This window comes from Amblyomma mixtum, chromosome 9, assembly GCF_055824585.1.
Source record: "Amblyomma mixtum isolate Tamu chromosome 9, ASM5582458v1, whole genome shotgun sequence".
NCBI lineage: Eukaryota > Metazoa > Arthropoda > Arachnida > Ixodida > Ixodidae > Amblyomma > Amblyomma mixtum.
Window position 1 is genome coordinate 38,029,593 of NC_143020.1, and position 17,156 is coordinate 38,046,748.

At 45.8% G+C, this 17,156-nt stretch overlaps 1 protein-coding gene across 1 annotated transcript; it reads left to right on the plus strand.

The window, feature by feature from the left end:
* The first annotated feature begins 858 nt into the window (after positions 1-858).
* LOC149328779 (uncharacterized) lies at positions 859-16,411 on the plus strand. Its single transcript, XM_089559088.1, has 5 exons — positions 859-993; positions 6,514-6,671; positions 8,311-8,384; positions 11,140-11,223; positions 16,278-16,411. Exons 1-5 carry the CDS (start codon positions 859-861, stop codon positions 16,409-16,411), a joined length of 585 nt encoding a protein of 194 aa, XP_089415214.1.
* The last annotated feature ends 745 nt before the right edge of the window (positions 16,412-17,156 follow it).

The following is a 17,156-nucleotide window of genomic DNA, read 5'->3' on the forward strand; positions in this document are numbered from 1 at the left end:
GGCTGTCTTTATGTTTTAGTGCCTTGTCGCAGCGGAGCCTTAAAATTTTTTAGAACTGCAAAAATCTCTACCGGGTTTGATGCAGTCAGCTGAGTTCAATGTCCTCCCTACACTTTGATAGGATAGGATAAATTGAATTACATCTAGCGGAAGTGCTTTTATGGGGTCAGATGGGTCCATCGCTGCAATGGTGGTTAGCTCCTATTCCAGGGCTCCGCTTGATGCTGCCGTCAGCTTAGCTCGCTGTATCAGACCGATCTGATCATGGTGACAGTCGCTGGAGAGCAGAACCTCCCAGTGCTTCGCACTTGGCTTTGGTATAACTAGAACGACGTCGACTTTTTGGCTTGTGCATTTTATGTGATACAGTGTAGGTTTTTCATGGCACCGCGGACAGTTGTGTTCGTAAAGTGTGGGGTCAGTTTTACTTACTGTGTTTAGGTTCGGATAGGACCTCGTTTGTAATTGTCAACATTTAGAGCCCCTTCTTTATTTAAGGATTTATTTGTGCGGTGGTGGCTACCGTAACCTGCTGCCTTTATAGTCCAAAACCCGCTGGTCAGTAATGCTAATGCACATACAGGTCGGCTACCTTTAAATTTCATGTTACGAAGCATGCAGGCTTGTGTGACACGGCTGGAGTTCAAAACAACTATTTTTAGGACCCTTGAGGTAATACTTTCAAAGTGCTTGCCGCAAACAACTTTCCGTGTCTTTGGTGCCCATAACTTAGAACGAACGTGCGTAAACCTCACTGGCCAGGCAGGAAGCGTTCATTTTGTATGGTTATATCGACATACTTGTTGAATAGAAATCACCGATGTTCGTAGTGCCTGGCGCCCTTCAAGCCACCAAAAAATGGCCGGCGGCAAAGCTAACATCTTGCTTGCGGCCCTTTGCGCTCTTGTCGTGGAGCGGCTTGGAGCCCTGGCATACACATTTAACTATCCCGAAGTTCGGAGTGACCTACAAAAATACCAAGAAGTCAGCAAGGTGAGTCTGCGAGTTGCTCTACTGCGTTTCTTTTAGGCGGGATGATTTTATCAGGATGAAGCTTAATGGCATCCGAGCTTAAAAGGTCAGCAACACCAGCTATTACACTCAGGCTTGTGCTCAATTAGCAGTTTCTGAGATGAAAAGAAGCATAGGAGTCATGACTTGTCAAGATTATGGTAATTTACATCAACCAATGTTTTCCGCCCTGGCATTCGAACTCTACATCTTACGGAAGATGTTCCATATGTTCCTTTTATTGTATCCATAAATGTCTCCTGCTGAGATACGAGTCGGAAGCATCCCACTTAAATATAAATTTACGGGTGCCGTAATCCAAGCGCACTTTTATTTGTAAAGAAGCGACGAGTGACTATAGGTTGGAAGGTTGTTAATTCGGCGATGCGTTATCAATCACTTTTTAGACCGTTACCACGAAGCCATTTGCCTGTAAGGCATTCAGTTACGTAGTTAACCACAAAATCAAGGCAGCTTAAACTTCTGCCTAATCTAGCACCAGGCAAGTATTTTGGAGGAATAGTAGTGTAGGACGTCTTCGAAGGCGCTGCGTCGCGAACGACTAGCGGTACAGTGTCGGTTCGGTCCCAGCGGCAGTGATCAGCGCACACGCACGAGCATCGGCGCCGTTGTCTTCGTCTTCTTCCTTAAGCCAGCCGCCGAGGGTTCGGGAGCCGAAGGCCTGTGTAACAACTGCCCCCGGGTGAAAAGACGCCATCCTGGCGGGCTAGGGTGATGTGGCGACGGCGGGGTTGTAGTATGGTTTGGGGTTGTCGGTGTGGACAATTTCACGGCCTCGGCGACGATGATCAGTAGACTGTCTAAGGGGTTCGATGAGGTAATTGACAGGGATGTCTGCTTAAGAACGCGGTAGGGGCCCTGGTACTTGCTGAGAAGTTTGAAGGAAAGGCCGGGACTTGAAGAAGGAACCCAGAGCCAGACCAAAGAGTCAGGAAGATAAGTGGGAAGAAAAGCACGGGGATCACGGGTGCCTTTCTGCTGCTGTTGGGCGTGTGAAGTGAGAGACCGGGCAAGCTGGCGGCATTCTTCGGCATAAGTGGCGGCTTGAGAAACAGTCGTAAACCCAGCAGAATCAGGGCGGTAAGGGAGAATGGTGTCCATTATGCAATAAGGCTCACGGCCGTAGAGGAGAAAGTGTGGAGAGAATCCGGTGGTGGCTAAGCAGCGGAGTTATAAGCATAGGTGACGAAAGGTAAAACGCGGTCCCCGTTGCAGTGATCGGAAGCTACATACGTGCCCAGCATATCGCCAAGAGTGCGGTTAAAACGCTCAACCAGGCCATTTGTCAGCGGATGGTAGGCGGAGGTGGTGCGGTGAACGATGTTGCATTCCTGAAGGAGAGCTTCTACAACTTCAGATAGAAAGGCCGGACCTCTATCACTCAGCAACTCTTTAGGAGCACCATGGCGAAGAATGATGCAATGGAGGATGCAATGTCGTGGGCTGTACCAGACCAGATGGTAAAGGCGACCTTCCGGCGTAGCGGGTAAGACGATAATCCAGCGGTTGCCGGCTGATGGGCTGGGAAGTGGGCCATAGACATAAATGCCAGCACGCTCGAAGGGCTGCGCTGGGCAAGGCAGCGGTTGCGAAGGAGCGGCGGGTCGGCGAGATCGGTTTTTTTTGGCGCGGGCATGCGGTGCAGGACTGAACGAACTTGCGCACATAACGGTACATCCCGGCCCGTATGCACCGATGTCGTAGGCGGATGAAGGACTTCAAGAAGCCGTAATGGGCACACTGGGGATAATCGTGGTAGGAAGAGCAAATGAAGGAGTGCCGATGGGTCGCAATGACAAGCAGCTACTTGCGACCATCCGGAAGATAGTTCCGGCGGTAAAGAACCTCGTCTCTGGTGGCGAAATGGTGGGACCGATGACGCAGAGCACGGGAAGGAGGTCGAGATGATTGGCCAGGTAAGAAATCCAACAGGCAAGTGATCCACCGGTCTCTGTGTTGCTCGGAAGCCATATCAGCGGAATCAAGCGTCAAATAAGGCAGGGCGGATATAGAAGGCACTGCCTCAGACGGCAGAGGGGAACGTGAGAGGGCATCAGCAACGGCATGTTTACGGCCGGAACGATAGACCACGCGGATGTCGTACTCTTGAAGTCGCAGAGCCCAGCGCGCCAGTCGACCAGAGGGATCTTTCAAAGAGTACAACCAGCAGAGGGCGTGGTGATCGGTGACAACGTCAAAAGGGTGCCCGTACAAAAGGGCGGAATTTGGCGACCGCCCGCAGAATGGCTAAACACTCCTTCTCGGTGACAGAGTAGTTGGCTTCAGCTTTTGTTATTGTGCGGCTGGCGTAAGCGACTACGTATTCGTCAAAGCTAGGTTTGCGCTGCCCGAGGACTGCTGCGAGGCCGACGCTGCTGGCATCGGTGTGAAGTTCCGTAGGAGAACGAGGGTCGAAACGACGCAGAATAGGCGGAGTGGTCAGTAGGCGACGGAGTGCTGTAAAGGCTTCATCACAGGCTGGCGACCAGGCCGAAAGGTCGTGGCCGGAAAGGAGCTTCGTCAGAGGGTCGATGATAGCGGCGAAGTTGCGAACAAAGCGGCGGAAGTAGGAGCAGAGGCCGACGAAGCTGCGAAGGTCTTTTACTGAGTTGGGTTTTGGAAATTCTGCTACAGCTCGCATTTTTGCCGGGTCCAGGATCCTTGGACACGACATGTCCGAGAATGATGAGCTGCCGAGCTCCGAAGCGGAAATTTTTTAAATTGAGTTGGAGGCCAGCGTCGGCCGCAGTGAAGAACAGTCTCAAGGCGCGGGTGGTGAGACGAAAAATTCGGTGAAAAGATAACAACGTCATCTAGGTAACAAGAGCATATGTGCCATTTATGTCCGGGGAGTAGGTTGTCCACCATGCGCTCGAATGGGGCGGAGGCATTGCAGAGGTCGAAGGGCATGACATTAAATTCATAGAGCCCGTCGGGTGTGATGAATGCAGTTTTTGGGCGATCGGCCTCTGCCATCGGCAACTGGCAGTAACGAGAGCGCAAGTCCAAGGAAGAGAAGTACTCAGCACCCTGCAGGCAGTCGAGGGCGTTGTCGATACGAGGGAGAGGGTAAATGTTCTTGCGTGTGATCTTCTTCACACGACGGTAGTCAACGCAGAACCGGATGGAACCGTCTTTTTTCTTAAAAAGGACTACCGGCGATGCCCAGGGGCTTTGTGACGGCTGTATCACATGGCGCTTGAGCGTGTCGGTCACCTGTTCGTCAATGATGCGGCGCTCAGCGGCTGACACGCAGTACGGACGTTGGCGCAAAGGGGAATGTGTGCCAGTATTAATACAGTGGGTAAGGGTCGTTGCGCGGCCCAGTGAAGTTTGCTGGTAGTCAAACGAAGCTGCAAAACGGTGCAGGACGGCTACAAGTTGGGCCCGTTGGGTAGGCGTCGGGGCGGCGTCGACTAAACTGTGAAAAACATTGAGAGCAGAAGGATTGGCGATGGGAACAGGCGTAATGGCGCTGACGGGAAGGCCGGCTGAGCTATCTACCAGGGGGTATTCTGAGGCGGGATCGAGCACGGCAACACTACCAAGTGATTGGCCACGGAGCAAAGTGGTAGGGCAGGAGAGCATGTTGGAGATTTCAATATTGCTTGAGCCACGAATAACTGTCAGCACGCCATGAGCCAGCAAAACAGATTTCTGGCCAGCGCATCGTAAAGAGGGCATATATGTGAGTCTTGCGTCGGAGAGAGCAGAACAAGAAAGGGGCACGAGCACTGAAGAAAAAGGCGGAACGTCAGTGTCCTCTGAGACGATCACAGTAGAGGTAGCTGCTCCGGCTACGTCCAAGGGAGCGTCACTCAAGGGCGATAACTCAAGCTGAGCACGGGGTAGTTAATAACAGCCTGATGTGTGGAAAGGAAGTCCCAAGCAAGGATGACGTCGTGAGATGAGCGGATGAGGACGATGAACTCCATTTTGTAGGGGGCGTTCTCGATAAGCAGGCGGGCGGTGCAGGCGGCTAATTGTCGAATGTCCTGCGCGCTGGCGGGGCGGAGAGAAACGGCAGGAAGAGGCGTCGTCACTTTTTTAGTGTGCAACAGAGGATGTGACTAACAACGGAAACGGCTGCGCCAGCGTCAACAAGTGCTTCGGCGGCGACTCCATCAACGAACACGGTGATAATGTTGGCGGGCACGGAAACAGGTCTTTAGCGAGTCGCTGATGGCGCTGTTCTTGCCTCCGGAAAACCGGAGTTTTCCGCTTGCACGGCGGGTGGGCGGCGGAGCCTCAGAGAACGGGAACGTCGGCCAGAAGATGGTGAACGGTGGGAGCGGAGACGGTAACTAGGAGAAAAGGGATCCAGAGGCGGCTCATGTGACACAGGGGAGGAGGATGGCGGAAGATCGTAGATCGGCTCACGCCTATAAATGTACGGACGATGGTCGCGACTGCGGCACAAACGAGCCACGCGGCCAGCGACATCTTCTATGTAACTGGTAACGTTTTCACCGCTTTGTTGTGCCCGGCTGCGCAAGCATTGCTCGGCACGAAGCTTAAGTACAGCGGGACGGCCAAATACAACTGTGAGGCTGGTTTTAAGATGCGCCCAGCTCGAGATGTCCGCCTCGTGGTTGCGGAACCACAGATTGGCAACGTCGCTTAGATAAAATCTAACATTAGTGAGCTTGACGCTGTCGTCCCACTTATTATGCGCACTCACGCGTTCATAGGGGGCCAACCAATGCTTTACATCCGTGTCATTCGTGCCGCTGAAGATTGTAGGGTCGCGCTTACGGACGGCACCGGAACAGATGACAGCAGGGCCAACAGGCTGGGCAGGTTGGGCCGGGGTGTCCAGCACCGTGGTAGAGCCTGGAAGCCTGGGTGTCGTGGCGTATCACGAGGGTGAGAGCAGACAGCACCTCCACCAAGTTTAGTGTAGTGTAAAGTAAGTGTAAACTCATTAAGAGTTTAACACCAAGCTCACAGTCACATTATATAAAAAGCTCAAAGAAGTAGCAAACCTATTTATGGGGCAATCGCTTATTAAATCAATAAAGACTACAATTCACTTAGGCAAAGGCTATAATCACAAGTAATTACTTATTGAGACGCATATGAAAGGAGCTAAATGATACAAAAGACAGCGCTTCTGAGAGAGAGAAATAAAGTTCTTTAGCACCCATGAAAAGGTTGATGGTCCCAGCTAGTTTTCCCACGGGCTTCGCAGTAGAAGGAAAAATTGTCCAGATAGGTGGCCGAACATGATACCAGCAGGTGTCGAGGTCAGTAAATCAAAGAACTAAGCCTACCACGACATGTAGCAGATGGAAGGGCGCGTTTAAAGTGATCAACAATTCGAAGCGAGAACTGCATTAGATTAATGGGCATGATTGCACGTAAGCTAGGAACTTGCACCAAGCTAGAAATTCCTCTCCTTACGGTAAATTGAAGCTCAAAATGCGCGTATATTTTATCTGTTATATCAGGCATCAGGTGCGTTCTTTTCCTTCTTTCCAGTGCTACCCAGATTTAGGTGAATGGATCTGCATGCACAGGAACTACTACGCTGACGCAAATTTCGGTGGCTCATCCAAGTGTCTCAAGTTTCAAAGATACGGCACTTACGAGAATTTCACCACTCCAGTCGCTTTTACTTTCGGACAGAATGGATCAACGTAAGCTCAAGAATATTTCGGGCACCGAAGCACTCCTCCACAGGATGCCAGTTGTATACTGCACAGTACAATCTCTTCGAGGCTGTGCGGTTTAAGCCACGCAAAACAACACAACACACGCACTTATTTTCAACTAAAGCAAGATCGGCATTCGACAATAGCGGAATAGCACCACATGTGCCACATATTGTTCCCTGTGTCTCCGTTTTGTTGTCACTGCTGGAAAACTTAAGCATTCTTACAGCGGCGTTATTCTCTTAGTCTTACTGTCTTTTTATTTGTTAAGTCGTCTGGATGCACAGTTTTTCAGTTCTGGTACAGGGATCGAGTTCTTGAATAGATTGTCTCGTAATATGACAATAATAAATTAATATGACCTGCAGGTGTGATGAAAAAGCTAAATAAACAGTCTGATGTTTGTTCCCAATCAATTATTTATCGCGATACAATCAGACTGTTTTCTAACTAAAGCAGCGTGTGTTTCAACGCCCGAAGTGAAACTACTTCAGTGCACCGCTAAATACATCACATGTGCGTTTTTGCACCTTTGCCGGTTGCAGTAATCGTATCAGTAAAGCGAGGCTAGATCTTAACTTTCATTTATTGTTGTAGAGAGGCACCAGGTGTGTAAGAAAATGAACCGTGTTCAATTGAATAAGATTATACATTTGAAGTCGGCGCTGTTTCGAAATGCCGCGAGTAGCTATTTCAACGGGCGTTCAGGGTACTCTGTTTTGCACGGAACAAGCGACTCCCGCTAATAACTGGACCGCTTGGTTATCAGGAAATAGAACGTTTAGTCAGGTTTTTAGAGTCTACATAGGACATATCAATATTAAGTTCTGCTGTGTGGCAGCCGAAAAAAAAAACATCCTGTCCAATCGAAACGCATGTTCTGCCCCTAAATTTTTTTTCGCATCGTGCTATGTCGAAAATTAGCTTCCTGTTTTAAACGCCACACACTAAAACGCTGACGTCATTCACTGGATATCATTTTCATATGTTATCGTGCTAGGACCAATTTATTATTGTTTATTTGTGGAGCGATATCATTCAACTTCTAAGCATTATGAAAGCTCATATTTTAAACTGAAGAGCAAACCACCTGGCTAATAATTTGTTTTTTTTTTGCATTTTGTGTTTATCAGGCACTTCTGCATCCAAGGTTTATGACAAGCAATGTAACGAATGTTTTTGACTCATCACTAATGAAGAATTTATTTTTCCTGTGCAGGTAAAAAGCAGCGGCTTTGTGTGATAATGTTTCTTGTACGTCCCACACTTCCTTCGCTTGTCACGTGAGCCCCTTCTGCTTGAGCCCAGAGGGAAAGAGAGTATAATAAAAATGAAAAATTGAAATCTCATCATTCATCTTACAGGGTCGCCGCGCCATAGAGACGGCAGCTAGTTTGATTATTAAAGCATCTTGGTGACCGCATATGCAGTGTGCGTATGATTTGAACTATGCGACGCTCATTTATTTGGCATGGTTACTTTGCTAAACACCTTAATCTCACAAAGGAAATGATTGCGCATCAGGATTTCATTTCATGTCATTACGTCCGCACCGCACACTTGTCGTAATAGAGTTGTGTTAAAAAATTTTCTCTTGATTTCGCGCCATTCCTTCTTGTCCTAGGAACGGAATGCTTGAGCTGACTTCTTCATCCTGTTACTCTGGGAAGAACATAGAAAAGTTCACTCCTTACGACGGTGAGTACTCAACGCTGTGTCTCCACAAATTTTGATGTTAGCTGCTGGACCAACCAAAACGACGTTGTTGGCGCCTTCTTAAAAGGAAAGCGGTGAATCAATTATGAAAGGTATCCCGTCACTGTTAAAAACTGCACAAAGGCGGCTTCAGTATGCGAAAACTGAATAGTAACTTTGGGAAGTCTTTATTTAGAGCATTTTAAATGACGGCGTAATCAGCTATTTAAGCGGCGAAAGTGTTCGTTCATCTCTGCACACCAAAACTACTCGCAGGAAAAAGCATAATGACTTCCTAACAGAAAAAGACGCAGTTGCAACACATGAGCGCTTCTACGAAAAATAGAAAACCGGTGCCGTTCCTACAGCTGATGCAGCGCGCAGTTTCACTTGGAGGTCGTCCACACGGCGTGGCAGCACAAGCCTAAAGCCTCGTCCGCGATCATGTCATCACGAATGCTGTACGCACATCACAAAACCATGAGGAGAAGCATAAATACCTCCGCGGTTTTATTAGCCTCTTGTGTCACCGTTTTCAGTGCTATCGCTTAAATGAAATCTTAGCAAGCTTCTCCTTCAAGCATATTAAAAGTCAGTCATTTAAATATAAAAAAGAAGATACAGCGTTATTTTACGACTGTTTGCTTAAGGAGCGGTCAGGTCCCATAGAGTGAACTACTTTTTGGGTCACCTGAGGGTAGTGACGTGAATTTGTGTGGAGATTAAGGCCTGATGTGGCATTGTTTCTGTTCGCATGTTCTGAGAAAGCTGATCATGATGACATTAATCTTCTAATGAGCAGCCTTACAGTAACGGTAGGGTGTAGCTGAGGTGCTCCTCACCTTCTACGTGAAATATCTGAAGCTGGAAAGATATTAAGGCGAAAGCCTTTAATGTCTCATCGTTGTAAGCAGCAGTTGTCGACAGAGAATGTCACGCTTTTCAGTTGGTCGAAACGGTCGTGACGTCATAGTGCGCCAATTTCAAACGGGGCCAATTGTACTTTGGCTAGTAACCATGCAACCAATTGAAGGGACCATATAGTGATGCTCCAAGTGGGACTGAGCTTAGTTAATTGCTTAATTACCCAATTAGCCTAATTAACTTCTCTAGTCAGGCCATATAAATAAATAAAACCTAGTAAGAAATTGGCCGAGCTCGGGAATCGAACCCCGGTCTTCGGAGTGCGAGACGAGCATGCTATCCACTCCGCCATGCCAGCTCGATGGTTTGGAATGAACAAAGGCACGTCTAGTGAATACGGTGTCTTCGCTCACTGCCACCCTCCTCCTTTCCCTTCCGGCGACGTTTAGGTGTCCACCGAGATATGAGAGACAGATACATTTCCTTTCCTCAAAAACCAATTTACCGACGAGCGAGGCGTAGAACCGAATGGGCGATGGCGTTCTATGGACTCCCTGGCAGCGTTGCAAGACGCTCTCGCGTTCCACTCTTAGAGGCGAAGCTTAACATCTTAACCACACATCAGTGACCATACTTTAGGTCAAAAAAGTGCACCCCCCCCCCCCTGAATTTTGACGGGTGGCCACCGAGATATGTGAGACAGTTACTGCGTAATTTTCTTTCCTCAAATACAATTTTCATTTTCTTCATTACGGGCCATCTTCGTCTTTCTTCTTTCAGTACCACTTCCTCTGTTCCTCTGCGGTGCGGTTCAGGTGTCCACCGAGATGAGAGAGATTTACTGCGCCATTTCCTTTCCTCAAAAACCGTTGCGTTGAAACGGCAAGCCATCGCGCCGAACGGGTGTTGGCGTTCCGTGGACTCCCCGGCAGCGCTACAACACGCTGTCGCGTTCCACTCCTAAAGGCGAAGCTTAAGCTTAATTAGCAGTTAATTAGTATTCAGGCATTAATCAGTAATTAACCATTAATTAGTGATTTGTCATCACTTAGTAATTAGTACTCAAATACATGTGATGCCACCAGTGCCACAGAAGCACTGAAAGTGGTGTGGAAAACGCTTTCGCCTCTACGCACTTTAGACAGTCAAAGTGCCCCCTGAATTTTTTTTCCTGCTTGATGTTTATTAGCCTTAACCGGAGGCAGACCTTCATTACGAATCGAAGCGTACTTCCCAACTTTATCTATATAACCTTGGGCTGTGGAAGCGATAGCTTAAGGACCGATTACGTAAACTAAAGAAGAAAACAGGAACCCTATCGTCTTTCGGCATTGGCCATATACTGAGTCCTGAATATTTTAAAATACGTTTATGCGTGCTTAACACACTGCTGAAAGATTTCATGAAGTGCAACCACAAACCTCGACCAGCAGAACGACAGAATAACATTCCCATCAGTCTCCTCGAACGTTTCTGCGCGAACTATACCATTTCTTGTCTTTATTCCTGCAGTTACATTGCATCTCACATCCTGGGTGACAAAATACAGGCAGGTCACAGCTAAAATACAAATAGTTTGTTTTTGAAAATGCACACAAAATGATTATCTGTGATGTTAGGACAAGGTTATCAAAGTTTAAGATTATTTTTTTTGCTAGAAAAGCATAAGTTTATATTTTTCGTGCATAGTGATTTGTGAGAATAAATTACGCGAAAAGGGCTCCAAAGTGTATCCAACAATATCAGGGACGTGATGGAATTTTTTACATAGAAACCGATACATTCGAAGGGCTGCGGAACTGTAAATACATAATAATGCTTTCAAGTGAAGCTTAAGCCTTCTTTCTCGATACGCGTGGGGAGTGTTACATGTTTTTTCACCTCTTTTATTCAGAAAATGCCCCTCTGGAAGATTTTTATATGATATACGTAGACTGTTCAAGCTGCTGTGTGATTCGTCATCGCTATGTTGAAAACGGTAAGTGCTGAGGAGCCCGTACGAAATTTAGTAACGTTTAGAAGTGGCAGCCATCAGCTGTAATTACCACCAATAGCCTTGCGTTGATAAACAGCGCATAAACCCGTTTAACTGGTATTGGGCCAAAAGTAATAATTCTTTGCATGTTGAAATTACCTCACACTGGCCAGAGACAAAGTGGAGCAAATTTCAGGGCAGCGTTCAAGGAAAAGTGTTGCCATTTAAATAAACACAGCAGAAATATTGTTCGGCCTGCAGGCGCAAATAATATAGGTGCTCTCACTAATTATGTAGAACGCTGTGGTACAAGCAACTGTACTCTTGTGAGTGTAACTCAGGAGTCTACGCAAAGTTTTCATACAGATGCGCATGTTGCATTATATCAATGCAAAACTGCAGCAACGACACTTAATAGATGGCGTGGTTTTAAGTTGTTCGTTGGCGGAAGCGTGGCAGAAAGTTGAGGTGTATCGCGATATGTAGAATAAACAGAGTGGCCTATGCTGGTGTTCATTGTACAGTGGCCACGAATTATTCGGCAATTTTGCTTACCATCTCGAGTTAGGGGACATAGGGCTTTTACGATATTTCTTTTGTAACACCGACCTGCACAGTAGCAACCACACTGATCTTGGAGTTTTTCGGAATATCACAATTAGCGGAGAAATACGACAGCATTCTTCTTTACGGTTTGTTATTAGCCAAGCTGAAACAATGATCTAATGCTGCATAAATATTCTGGAAATACGATTTGCTAGAAACGGGCTCAGAACTAGCGCGAAAATTCCAGTTCACTGAAACAATACTTCTTGTTTAAGTATTAGAAAACTAATTACATTTTTACTGATAATGGCAAAACCATTGTTATCTCGCCAAGACTATTCACTGCCTGTATTCGCTTCACAGGAAACCCGAGGCCTGGATTGGCAACAGTTGGGATAAGGGTTAGTGGAGAACACCTAACTAATGTGTCATTCGCCGTTGACATTGCCTTGCTAAGTCAGTCAGGACATGAACCGCAAAGCACGACCAATGAGTAAGGCAGGAAGGCAGAGCAGAACGGGAAGTCTAAAAATTAACATGATGGAAAACAAAGTAATGTTCAACTGTCTACCAACAAAACAGTTCGCTATAGGCAGCGAGGTGCTGAAAGTAGTAAGAGAATCTATACTTAGCGCAGGTAGTGACCGCTGGTCCGGATCATGAGAGGGAAGTAACTAGAAGAATATGAATTATGTGAGGCACTCATGGAAGGTTCTCTCAAATCATCAATGGGAATTTACTGATATCACTAAGAAGAAAAGTATACAACAGCTGTGTTTTACTTGTATTGGTCAGAAGCGTGGAGGCTAACAAGTGCGTTCAGCTTCAGCTAATGACAGCGCAGTGGGCTATGAAAGAAAATTGATAAGTTTAGCATGAAGTTATCGGATGCGGGCGGATTGGGTGCGGAAAGAAACAGAGGTTAATGACATCCTGGATGAAATCAAGAGGAAGAAATGGGCTCGAGCAGGAGTTGTAATGCGAAGGCAAGATAACCGCTGGTCCTTAAGGGTAACGGAGTGGATTCTAAGAGAAAGCAAACGTAGCAGGGGGTGGCAGAAAGTATGGTGGGCGGATGAGATTAAGAAGTGCGTGGGAATAGGGTGGCCACAATTGGCGAAGGACAGGGTTAATTGCAGATACACGGGAGAGACCTTTGGCCTGTAGTGGGCGTAGTCAGGCTGATGATTATGATCGTAATCGGAATAAACTCGATGTGACAAAAGAAAGTTTTTCCGCCGCGTACCGATTGATCTTACGGATACCAATCTCCGCAATGATAGCAGCAAAAGCAGGTCAAATATATTTTCACCAGATAAGTATCATTTTCAATCAATGATTGGTTATCAAACACGGGTATCAATGCTGACGTCCGTGAAGTTCTGTGCCAGACTTTTGTAGACAAGTGAATGCTTTTCGGCGTAACATTATAGACACCGTGATCAGGTCACCAAATATTCACCAATCCTAAATCACAGACGTCCTTTCGTTTCAATTATTGTTTCCTTAAAGGCACGAAGGCATTACATAAGGGGGGCACATATTGGTTTACAACGGCGAAAGTAATGTGGACAGGCATAAAAAAACGTACAAACAAACATAACAGAGGCTGTAATCATGTCAGGGTTCCCCAGCAGGTGATAGGCCACTCGTCAAAGATATATCAAACGATATTCCCACAAAGTGCGCAGAAGCGATCAAAATCTATATGAGGTGAATTTTTATTTTCTCGCGGAATGTTTTGTGACCAGTGGATGCAGCCAGTGGATGTCGTTAGGCAGTGAATTCCAGAGTTCATGCAGCGATGGGAAAGAATGAGCTGTTGTAAGCAGACGTGTAGGCACTGATACGTGCTATCGGGATACCGTGACTGAGCCGGGAGGACGTTCGTAGTGGGGCGGTTAATATACGGTGCCGTGATCTTGTGTTACGATAAAAAGTATGACGTAAGCATAGGCGGGGAACGACGCGGAGTTATTCTAGCGTTGAGAGAAGGAGGAAGTGCTTGAGGGCGATGACACTGGCTTATCATCAGTAACATGAAGTGATGAACCGAGCTGCATGATTTCGGATCGATTCCGATTCGATGGTGAGATACAGTTGGCATGGGTGCCAGGTGGATTACGCATACTCTTATTTTGGCCGTACAAATGTTTCTTTCGTACGCGAGCTGTTTTATTTCAGAGGATGCAGATTTCAAATTTCTTCTCAGGTAGCCAAGTGTGCGTGAAGCGTAAGAGCAAATGGGTCTAATGTCGGTGACCAAAGAAAGTGTTGATGTGATGAGTATACCCAGATATTTATAAGATTTTGCAATGGTTAAATCGACTTATGAAATGTTGTGTGACGCATCGCAGTGTGTTTGTGAGTGAAGGAGAATATTTGGCACTTAGTAAGATTTAAAGGCATCTGCCATTTTTTACACCGTGATGCAACAATGTCAATGTCTTGTTGTGAAGTGAGGTTATCAGTCAAGCTACTTATTCCATTATAAATGGCACAATCATCCGCAAACAATCGCAATTTGCATTGAATCTTAGAGGGCAGGTCATTGGTGTATATTATGAAGAGTAATGGTGATAAGCCGGCTCCTTGAGGGACAACAGATGTAACATCTGTTAAGTGTGACTGTGTGTTATTGGCGGATGCGAACTGCGAGTATCCTTTTATAGAACGTTTGAGCCAGCATATTAGATTGGTAGGCATTCCGAGGCACGAAAGTCACGCAAGCAGATAATTATGACATACGAGATCAAATTTCTTCCAAAAGTCTAAAAAGATTGCATCTATTCGGAGGTTATCGTCGATGTCCTTTAGTGTGTGTTGGGTGAACTCGGCCAGCTGTGTTGCGCAGGAAAATAATTTCTTGAAGCCATGCTGATGTGGATAAAAGAAATTAATTGAATCAAGTTGGGACGTCAAGCTTGATGATATGACCTCTAGAAGCTTGGAAGATATGCTTGTAAGGGATATTGGACGATAGTTAGCTGGACATGCGCGATCACCTGTTTTGAAATTGGAACAATTTGGGCTACCTTCCAATCATCAGGAATGCTTCCGGTGTCTAAAGATTAGATAAATATTAGGTTTAATTATGGCTTGATAACGATAGAGTGTTTTTAAGTAGTTTACTGTTTATTTGGTCACATCCTACAGATGATCAGAGCTTGAGTGAACTGATTAATTTGGAGATTCCCTCAGGGCTAATTTGAATTTCCGACATGTCTTTTTGACTATGGGTTTGCAAAACTGTGGGTGTAGAATTGCTGACAGGCGAAAACACAGATGAGAAGTAGTCATTTAAAAGTTTTGCGCATTGATTAGTTTCAGCTGGTTTGCCGTCAGGTCCTACAAGACCGAACCGATTAGATTTATGTTTAGGGGAGAGGATACGCCAGAATTTGGTGGGATTTGTTCTGGGAATGGATAGCAAGTCAACAGCGAAAAATTTATCTTTCGCAGCAGTCAAATAATTTAAATATTTACTCACGCAGGCGTGGTATCTTTCCCATGCTTCTTGTTTTTGGCTTAGTTTGGCGGAACGATAAAGTCGTTTTTTCTACTAAGAAGGTGGTTCAAGTTTTTGCTAAACGAAATATTGTTGAATCCGATTTGACGAAAATGGTTAGGATGTACTTATTCTTTAGTCGTAGCATTGTTGAATTGTAACGTTCCCAGTTTTCTTGAACTGTTTTGGTTAGATAAGAACCTAAGAAGTGGGTGAAAAAGAATGAAATTTCCTTATTTATGAAATCAAAGTTACGTCGTTTATAGTAGCTGAATAATTTTTTCGTAGGTTATCACCTATTTAAGTGTAATGACGCGCAAATGTGCCGAAACATGTGATCGCTGAGGTCCGGAAGCAGGGTTACACTGTGAATGTTGTCTGGGCAAGATATCAGTGACAGGTCAAGAGTGTGAGCACCTCTTGTGGGGTGTGTGATGGCTTGATGCAGATTGTAGTGCAGTGTTAAGTCAAATGAATTGTTTCGAATCTTTGGAGGGTGAATAGCTAGATACATAGAGGGAAGCCAAGTTTATTAGTGAGTAGTTAAAAGCACCGAATAGAAAGACATTGGAATTCAAATATGTGTTTGAAATTGCCGTTAATTCGTCATGAAGGGAGTCACAGAAGGATGGATCGCTGTCTGGTGGTCTGTAGCAAATGCCCAATATTTCTTTCAATCCTAAGTTGTGCGCGCATATCCAGGTTAGTTCTAGTCTGGTGTCGTGACAGATGAGTGATGATGATAGGGTGTTTCGGAAGGGGATAAGCACTCCTCCGCCGCTCCGTCCGTGCCGATCACGACGATAAAGAACACAAGGCACAATACTCAGGGGAGCCATTTCGTGGCACAAGCCGGGTAAACGACGCTACTTTAGATTTGTGGAAAATTTCTGCAAAGGTCTAAAAGGCCAGCAGATTTGCGATCACCTCTTTGAAATCTTCTGTGTTACTTCAAATAACTCACTACTGCTTCCTTTCTTTCAATTTCGCTTCAATTGAATAGGCCGTGGATGCTCCCTCTGGCGCCGCAGAGGAACTTTGCACGAACCAAACGACTGCTGCGAGTTCATTTATGACGAAAACTGTGGCTCGTCGCCCAAGTACCACGTGTACGATCCTCGTTCATGCGATTTCTAGCCGGAAGACTGCAGCACAGACAGTGACGGCACATCTGCTGAGATTCGAGATTGCAGCTCACATAGCGCAATCGATGTTTTCAGCGTTTGGTGCATGTTCTAAGATTTATGAAAACAATTTCTTGCACGCAGCATTGCTATTAATAAATGACAAGTTGAACTTCACTTACCTCGTTCTGTGAATTTCAAACATTGTAGCTTTATGTCATTTTTTCCCCAATAAAGGAAAGATTACCAGGTAATCCAAACCATAGATGTAAGCATTGTTTAACATGCGTAACAAAAACCATACGCTACAGCGCTTGCGGCCAGGAAAATTGTCTAACTTTAAAACGTAGTACTTATCTATTTAATAATTTTTCTACATTACCTCTGTTCTGCCTTGGCTTTTCTGTAATTTGTCGTGACTACTTTCTTCTTTCCGCAAATTTATCTGACATCTGCAGAAATCAGACTGTTAAATCTGCACCATATGTCATCTCATACAAAAACCACCATTCCTCAAGTCTTTTACTTCTATCAATAATATCTTTGCTTGTTTCATAAGTACTTCCCACGGTGTAAGAGTAATTTGACGGAGTGGTGATGTCTCATAAAAGCAGCGAAAAGTGCTTCCGAAGGACTTCCGAAGGAACAACCAAATGAATCGGCAGCGTAGTTAAAATAAGCATGCTCGGCAGTGGTCGAACAGAATGTCCGCCACTTTCGGCACTGTTCAATATAAGTCTGACAAGAAACTTTCTAGA

What these genes read in the sequence shown, in the direction of transcription:
- LOC149328779 (XM_089559088.1), top strand. Translation starts at nt 859, where the DNA reads ATGGCCGGCGGCAAAGCTAACATCTTGCTTGCGGCCCTTTGCGCTCTT. An exon ending in TTCGGACAGAATGGATCAAC is followed by an intron (nt 6,672 to 8,310) that starts GTAAGCTCAAGA and finishes TTCTTGTCCTAG; the next exon opens with GAACGGAATGCTTGAGCTGA. An exon ending in AAAGTTCACTCCTTACGACG is followed by an intron (nt 8,385 to 11,139) that starts GTGAGTACTCAA and finishes TCTTTTATTCAG; the next exon opens with AAAATGCCCCTCTGGAAGAT.